Source organism: Phaseolus vulgaris, chromosome 5, assembly GCF_051622355.1.
Source record: "Phaseolus vulgaris cultivar YP4 chromosome 5, ASM5162235v1, whole genome shotgun sequence".
NCBI lineage: Eukaryota > Viridiplantae > Streptophyta > Magnoliopsida > Fabales > Fabaceae > Phaseolus > Phaseolus vulgaris.
In genome coordinates, this window is record NC_143502.1 from 15445332 (window position 1) to 15454080 (window position 8749).

An 8749-nucleotide genomic window follows, 5' to 3' on the forward strand; every position below is an offset into this window, starting at 1 on the left:
GTCCAAGTGGCGCGAGATTACCGCCGCCACTTCGTCCTGCTCTTCTTGACTCAGCAGTCGCCCCAACTTGAAGATCTTACCACCAATCTGCCTCTCAACCATATTTTCGACCGGCTCGGGTCGCCTATCCCGAGCGCTCTCAGCACGAGACTCACTTCTGCGGCCTTCTCTTCGAGGCGTCGCCTCGTCTGCCGCTTCCTCTACAGGCGAAGCCTCCTCGGATGCTTCCTCCATGGGCGAGGCCTCCTCGGATAATTCTTCCATGGGCGAGGCCTCCCCATGCGCTTCTTCTAAGGGTGCGGCTTCCCTGGGCGTTTCCTCCGCGGGTACAGCCTCGCCAGGCGTCTCCCCCGCGAGCATCGCCTCCTCCAGAGGTTCTACCTCCATAGGCGTATCTGAAATGGGCGGGCGTTCCATCACCATGATCACTCCCCTCTTCGTTTTTAAGCTATTCTCGTAGCATTCCCGGGCCTCCTCCTGATCTGACTTGATCCCGATCACCCGGCCACTAAGATCTGGCAACTTCATCTTCATGTGGCGTGTGGAGGCCACTGCCCTTAGCCTATTCAGCTCAGGCCTTCCTAACAAAATGTTGTAGGATGAATTGGTGTTCACGACTAGGTATCGGATGCTCTCGGTATGTGACGACGTTCCATCTGTAAACGTCGTCCTTAGCTCCAGGTAGCCACGTACCTCCACCTGGTCCCCTGCGAACCCATACAAACATCCAGTGTATGGCCTCAGCAGGTCAGGGGACAACTTCAACTTGTTAAAGGTGGACTAGAACATTACATCTGCGGAACTGCCCTGGTCCACGAGAACTCGGTGCACCCTCCTCCCAGTGGTGACGACCGAAATGACCACGGGGTCATTATCATGTGGGACGATATCACGTAGGTTAGCCTTGGTAAACACAAGGTCTGACTCCCACGGGTCATCCAAACCTTCCTCAGCTACTGAGTTAACTGATCGCACATACCTCTTACGCTGAGAGACAGTGCATCCTCCTCCTGAGAAGCCACCAGAGATGGTGTGCACTTCTCCGTGGATCAGCATCTCGTGTGCTTGATCCTCCTCTAGTACTGCCAGGGCCGCGACCGTAGAAGACCCGGCTAGATAATCCTTCAGAAATCCATTCTTCACCAGCTCGTCCAACTGATGGCCCAGCGCCAAGCAGTTGTTGATGTGATGCCCAAACGCCTGGTGGAACTCGCACCATGCGTCCTTGTGAGGTCCCAGCACTTTGTTAGTCTTTACTGGGGGCCTTAGCCTATCTGCAATGTTGCGCACGGCGATAAGATCTTTCAACTCTACCACGAAATTGTGCCTCAACGGCCTATTCCCCTCCCTCGCCGGCCTATTTCCCTCTGCTCGCCCCCTAGCCTGGGGCCTCCTCGCCTCGTATGGGCGCTTCCTGTCTTGACCCTTCCTCCCAGTCGCGGCCTCGTTCACCCTAGCGGGTTGTGCACGCGACGACGCTCTTGGGCGTACGGGTGCAACGCTTGTGCGCTTCTCGCACACCTCGCCCTCAGTGGCGATGTGCTCCATGGCACAACGCCTAATCTCAGCAAAAGTTCGAGAGCGGCTTCAGATGATTGACTCACAGAAAGGTCCAAGGCACATTCCCTTCCTGAACGCGTAGATGATCATAGGCTCCTCCGTGGTGCCAACCTTTACCACCTGTGCCCCGAAGCGATTGATGTATTCTTTCAAGGTTTCGCCTTGATACTGCTTTACGTCGAACAAATCGTACGATACCGGTGGCGGAGCCCTGTTTGCTATGTACTGTTCGCGAAACAGTTGTGAGAGCTGTGCGAAGGACGTGATGTGGCCGTCTGGAAGGCTGATGAACCAGTCCATGGACATTCCAGTCAGCGTGCTCATGAAGAGCTTGCACCTTATGGCGTCGAAGCTGCCTACCAGCATCATCTGTGTGTGGAACGCAGTGAGATGCGCCTCGGGATCCTCCATTCCCGTGAACGTCACCTTAGAACCTACGAACGTGTGAGGGATCACCACCTACATGATTGACTGCGAGAACGGTGTGGAGAACTCCCTCGGTGGTGTGAAACATTCACGATCATCTACTTCACGTAACCCTGAGTGGTTGCGCAACCCGCGACGCAACTCCTCATTCGTACAGCATAACTCTTCATTCCTCGACTGTGACGCCGCGAGATCCGCCTGCATGCGCTCTTGCTCTACCTTTGATGTCGCCATCGCCTCCTGCAAGCCTTGCATCATATCTATTACCTGCTGCATGGTCATGTCTCCGCTCTCAGCGCGCGTCGAACTTTGCCTTGTTGTCCTCATTTCTTGCTGTTTCTTGGAAACCTTCGAGTTGTAACGGTGGTTCTTGACAAATATTTCGGTGAAAACGAACGGAAAGAAGAACGAACGGTAGAAACTCAAGAAAACTGAAGAACGAACGGTTGGAACTAATCAAGACCGAAAGAAACGGTGGAAACTGAACTGAACTGAAGAAACAATCGATGAAAACTGAGATGAACCATGAACAAACCACGAGCAACGGTGCAACTGAGCAAAATTCAAACAAACCACGAACACACCACGATGAACGGTGAACTAAACCAAACTTTAGCAACAAACAAAAAAATCTTGAACTAGACCGAAAGCAATCGGTGAAAACTGTGTGCGCTTCACAATAAACGGTGGATCTTGCAAGATTCTTGAAAAACTCTCTCGAAAACTGCCGCTGAACCTCTGAACACCTGCAGTGGGACTTGATGTTTTAGATCTGCCCCACGGTGGGCGCCAAATGTTCCTGCCGGTTGACCAGAACGTGCTTCATGCGTAGCTGTGACTCGCGTAACAAGGACACCTTCATCTTGGTTCCAGATCTTCACCCTACTCCGCCGTGAGTACCTGAAACAGAGAGAACAAAGGGCGCCCTAGCGGCCGTTTGCACTCCGATGATCAACTCAGCAAGCAGAAAACACCAAACACCTCTACATCGGAGCATCGTAATTGTGATGCTTTGAAGGCGCGTAACTAAATTGTAACTAACTTCTCTCTCTCTCCAATCACTCGTGCGTAGAGTGAGTAACCATGCAAATGATTAGAGTGTGTGTAAAATGTGTAAAACGTACCTAACTAAGCTTTCAGAGAAGATTATATACCTTGAGTTTCAGTGCTTACTGCCATGTGGCCTTTCTGACTTAATCGCAACTCCACGTGGAAGGCCTTACGACGCTGTAACCCAACTTAGGGAAATCCCAGCGTGTAAGTCTTCCTTCCTCGAAGTGCATCTGGCGCAAGGGGTGACTACCTGGGTGCCAACTCATGCCCCCCAGCCCTTAGTCACTCGCCCTGGGAGTGTATCGGCCTTCCTCTCGTACCATGCACATGGATTACCCCTGGGCGTGGTCCTCTCCCGGGTCGTATCTCTCCCAGGGATTCTCCAGAGGTGGCGTGGGTACTTCACGAGTCAGGTTACTCCGTACTGGTACTGGGGATATAGCCTTGAAGCCACCTTTCTCTTTCCCTTATTACTGTTCTGAGGTACCGAGGCCCGAGGCCTCCTCGTTCGTACCGTGGCCTCTCGCTGGGACGCCCCCTCCACGGTCTTCCCTACCCGTGGGTATCGGAGGGTGTCACCATCCGAGTCGAAACATACTCTCAGAATAACGGGTCGTGCCTTTAGGGTGGGAGACGCTTCAACCTGTCGACGCCCAAACCTAGTGACGCCCATACCTGGCGACGCCCATGCCTGGTGACGCCCATACCTGGTGACGCCTAAAGCGGTCAACACACTGACTTTCTTCCTTGGGGCCCCCTTGGTTGGTCCCGCCATATGTTTGACTTTGACCATGGTCAATGCCCGGGGACGGGTCGGTACAGTTACTCTCTCAGCACGAGTTGCCCATCAACAACGCACTTGGACTCGCCGAAAGGGGTAAGATCCGCCTCAGGGTGCACGCAGGCAAACTGAGCGATGGCATCTTGGAACCCCTCATCGTAAGCATCAACAGCGTCATTGGTGAGTTCCTCCTCTATCTTTTTGAAGCATTTAACCTTCTCAGCGAGCTCCCCGTCAACCTGCCACAGCAGGACCTCGCGTTGGGTTGCCCTTTCCTTCAGCTTTGCCATTTTTCCTTTCATCTCCGCCACCAGCTCTTCCAACTCGATCACATTGGTGCGAAGAGGCAAGATCTTTGCTTCCAGCTGGACAGCCTCCTGGCCCTAGTCATGAAGGGCTTTCTTGGCGTCCTTCTCTGATTGGCGAATGCTTGCCAACTCCATATACATAGCGGTCTCATGATTGGCAAAGGTCTTGGTCTTGGTGGACAATTCTTCCTCGAGCTTTGCCATCCTAACCTTGAGATCTTCGGCCTCTTGGGCCCTACTCAACGAGAGGTTGGATGAGATCAGAAAGTCCCCAAGGTCGTCGACCACGCGGTTTTGAGAGAGATTACCGCTCAAGCTCTCCACCACCTCCTTGTCTTGGAAGAGATTGAATATTCGATGAAGCAGTGTGAGAAGCTCGAAGGTGGAGGGCATCTCTTGACCCTCGGGGGCGCTCTCAACCCCACCCTCGTGAACAACAAGCTGAAGCGGAGAGGAGGCGCTCGGGGGGTGGTCCATGAAGGTCGGGGTCCCACCAAATGCAGAAGCAGAGGGCGCCATGGCCTCGTTAACCCTCTGCCTTTTGAAGACAAGGCTGGTGCATGTGTCCTCGTCGTTAGTCTCGACGGCCACCACCCCTTTTTGCCTATCAACAATAGGGGTTGGTTCATTTGGGTGGGGAGCAGAAGTAGTTGAGGTTGAAGGGGCTATGGGCATTGAAGTGCCCACCCCGGCATCGGCCGCCCTACGCTTAGCCAGCAGGTCGGCCAACTTCTTCTTCTTATACTTATTAAAGCCCATATCTACATGAAAACAACAAGTTAATACGGGGAATAACAACGAGGCAAGTGAAATACAAACAAGAACAAAGTAAGACAAGAAGCATGGGAACGAGAAAATACCGATATATGACTTAAGATTCTTGTGGTTAAACTCACGCTTGAGTAACTCCAAAGTGCTGAAGGGGGTAGGAAGTCCAGAGAGGAGCTCACACACCCTCGCTCTTGAGGAGAAAGATCCTCAAGACAACGGGCCCTCTGAAGAATTGGCTTCTCCGTCCAGTACAAGGGAAACCCATCTAGAAGGGCAGGGTCCCTCCGATTGCTCCGGACTTTGAAGAAGTTCTTCTTGAGCCCCTTGTATGATTGCTGGAAGAGCGTTAAGAGCACCCTCCCAGCCACACTGTTGAAGCTGACCCACAACTTCTTTCCATGGTCTTTAACTTCAAAGAAATAAATAAAAGTACCCACAAATGGCGTAAGGCCGAGGCTATAGCAAAGAATGGCGAAAACCCTTACGAACACCCAACTGTTAGGATGCAGTTGGGCGGGGGCGACGTTCACCTCGGTCAGGAGCGTGCGCTCGAAGAGAGTGAGGGGTAATCGAATCCCAAGTCTTCGGAAGATGGTGGAATAGATGAAGCAGAAAGGACCTTCAGGATTAGAGGCTTCATCAGCACATACTGGCTCACCCTCACGACTAGCCACTGTACCGCCCTGGTAGTCGGAAGTGATGACGTGGCATCAAGCTACAGTATCGGCGTGTTGACGAGACGCCAGGTTGGCAGAAGGGAAGGAAGTCGGGGGGCTCGTGAAGTCGCCAGCCATTAAGTTGGCGTTCTCCGATCTCCAGCATACCAGAACCGGCGATCACCGGGTTAAAGATGAAGTCGCCAGATGTAAACTCAGGCGACCAAATGATTGGAGATCGCCAGAGCAAGCACATCGCCGAAGATGAAGGTGGTGCAGATTATGAAGGCGGCCGGCGAGACCACAGGGAAGGTGTACGAAGGCATCCTAACTCGCCATTTCCAGTAGAGATCGCGCTCCAAGTTAGCTATGCACTGGGCAGCACCATGCATAAGTAACTTAGCCAAAAGAGAGTCAGAAGCAGCGCCCAAGTCAAGGAGGCTCCAGATGATGGCACGTGTACGACTGGATGCGAGCCACGTGTCCAGGTGCGTAACTGCCAGGAGAGAGAAAGTGACCAGGTATTTAAGGGTTTCCCAACGAACTTTTGAGGTACGCACGTTCAGATTGTCTTCTTTACGCTTGCGAGTTCTTGAGCATATTGTGAGAGAGAACATTGCACGGTTCCTTGAGAGTTCTTAAGTGTTTGCTCTTGAAGTATTTGGTGGTTCAGTCACTGACTTGGGCGTTGGAGTGCGATCGGCCGCAGCGGCGCCGCTCTGTTCTTTTGCAGGTTCTTGAGGTGGATAGTGACGAAAGACGGAGGTTGAAGCGGTGCACACGTCGATCCAAGTTTGACGAGGCAAGTTCCAACGTTCTGGTCAACAGGCAGGATCATCAGGCGCCCACCGTGGGACCGTGTAAAACTTGTTCCCATCCACAGCGTGAGTTCTTGGAGGTTTTCGTAGTTTTCTGTGTGGTTGTGTGCTGGTGCAACCGCTGTTCGCTGTTCATCTGAGTTTTGTTCGGTGATTTCGCGTTTTCCACCGTTCGTTTGGGTTTTTGTTCGGTGAAGTGAGATTTCCTACTGTTTACGCGAGATTTGTTCGGTGAAGTTTGAGTTCTTTCGCTCGTTTGGTTATCCGTGGCAGAAGCGGTGGTTTCTGGTGGAGTTGCAGGTTTCTGTGGAGGATCGCTGTGTTCTTGAGTTTCTTGCAGAGTTTCGCGTAGTTTTGACCGATTGATCGCTGAACCAATCGTCGTTGAAGGAAGTTTTGTTCATTCCTCTCTGTGATTTGCTGAGTTTTCATGAGAAAAATGAGAAGCAACCGTTCAAGTCCAGTTGCGCCCGTTGCTGCTGAAGGCGCCGCCGCCATGACCATGGCGCAGATGGTAGAGATTATGCGCTCGTTGCAGGCAACTGTAGAAGCCTCGCGCATAGAACAGGCGAGAATGCATGAGGACCTGGCCGCCTCTCGGGCCAGGAATGATGAGCTTAGCAAGGTGACTGAAGAGCTGCGTCAAGCTCTTCAGGAGCAGAAGGGCGTCCTATTGCTGAAGAGGTCGCGCCGTAGTCGCCACCTCGTGTTTTTCCTATGCCTTTCGCTCAGGCGATTACTGACACGCCTATTCCTGCGAGTGTGGTACCTGTCAAGGCTGTTTTTACCGGCGTAGAGGATCCTGAGGCTCATCTCACCACGTTCCATACGCAGATGATGCTATCAGGAGGATCAGACGCCGTATACTACAAGATGTTCGTGAGCACACTCCAGGGAACGGCGTTGGAGTGGTTTGTGAGCCTGCCTAACGGTCACATAACCAATTTCCAACAGTTCTCGAAGATTTTCGTCGAGCAGTACATCGTGAGTAAGGCACCGCCCAGGGTGTCTTACGATTTGTTTGATATAAGGCAATATCAGGGAGAGTCCCTCAGGGACTACTTGAATTGCTTTGGGGCGCAGATGGTCAGATCGCCGGCTAAAGATGAAGAAATGCTAGTCTACGCATTTAAGAAGGGCGTGTTGTCGGGACCATTCTGCGAGGCATTGATCAGGGCTCACCCCGCCACGTTTGCTGAGGTTAGGCGACTTGCGGTGGCCCACATCGCCGACGAGAGTGAAGTCGCCGAGAAGAGAGGAAGCGTGGCTCCCGCTAGGCCACGCGCCCAGACCAGGATCCAGCCACAGAGGGTGCTGGAGACAGCGGCGACCAGAAGGGATCAGAGGACTCGCCATCCTTATGATCCAAGGAAGAACAAGGGCAGGAGCCAAGGGCGCCAGCAACCAGCACGCCGGGAATATAATCGCCCGCCTAAGCACAAGTTTGTCATGGGATTGGCGGACCTGATCGCCATCCCCAATATACCTGCTAGGTTGAAAGCGCCAGAGAAGGTGGGCGACAAGGTGCTGGGACCAAAGCCAAATGCCTGGTGTGAGTTTCACCAAGGCTTTGGCCACACCGTGGATTCGTGTTTAGCTTTAGGATACCAGCTCGACGATCTGGTAAAGAGTAGGTTCCTAAATGACTATTTGCTGGACAGAAGGACGGGGGCCGCGTCGAGCTCCCAACCAGCAGGTGGAGAAGCCCAGCAGCACGAGATGCCTACGCACGGGGAAATCCACACCATTGCAGGGGGTTTCTCAGGAGGTGGATGCACCGCATCACAGAGGAAGAGGTACGTGAGGTCTGTGATGATGGTGGATATGTTTGAAGACCACTCGCCGGAAGTGGACATTACATTCACCAAGCAGGATCTTCGGGACGTTGTGCCTCATGACAACGATCCCATAGTAATCTCATTGATCACAGCAGGAAGAAAGGTCCACAGGGTTCTGGTGGACCAAGGAAGCTCGGCAGACGTGATGTTCTGGCCGACTTTCACGCAGTTGGAGCTGCCCCTTGACCAGCTGAGGCCCAATGGAGGGTGTTTGTATGGTTTCGCTGGTGACCAGGTGGAGGTCAGGGGGTACATGGAATTGAGGACTACGTTTACAGACGAGGCGGGTTCGAGAACAGAGAAAATCAAATACCTTGTTGTAAACGCTCCTTCAGCCTACAACATCCTGTTGGGAAGGCCCACGCTCAATCGAATAGGCGCTATACCGTCGACTCGGCACATGAAGGTGAAGTTGCCGTCTATGGAGGGGGTGGTGATCACCATCAAATCCGATCAGAAAGAAGCAAAGAAGTGCTATGAGAATAGCCTGAAAAACAAGAGATCGGTGAGTTACGTAACGACCACCCCGCCTCCCGGT

At 52.9% G+C, this 8749-nt stretch overlaps 1 protein-coding gene across 1 annotated transcript; it reads right to left on the reverse strand.

The window, feature by feature from the left end:
• Positions 1-1587: 1587 nt before the first annotated feature.
• LOC137834040 (uncharacterized) lies at positions 1588-1971 on the reverse strand. The gene has a single exon (XM_068642106.1). The coding sequence runs from the start codon at positions 1969-1971 to the stop codon at positions 1588-1590; it is 384 nt and encodes a 127-aa protein (XP_068498207.1).
• Between the last annotated feature and the right edge of the window lie 6778 nt (positions 1972-8749).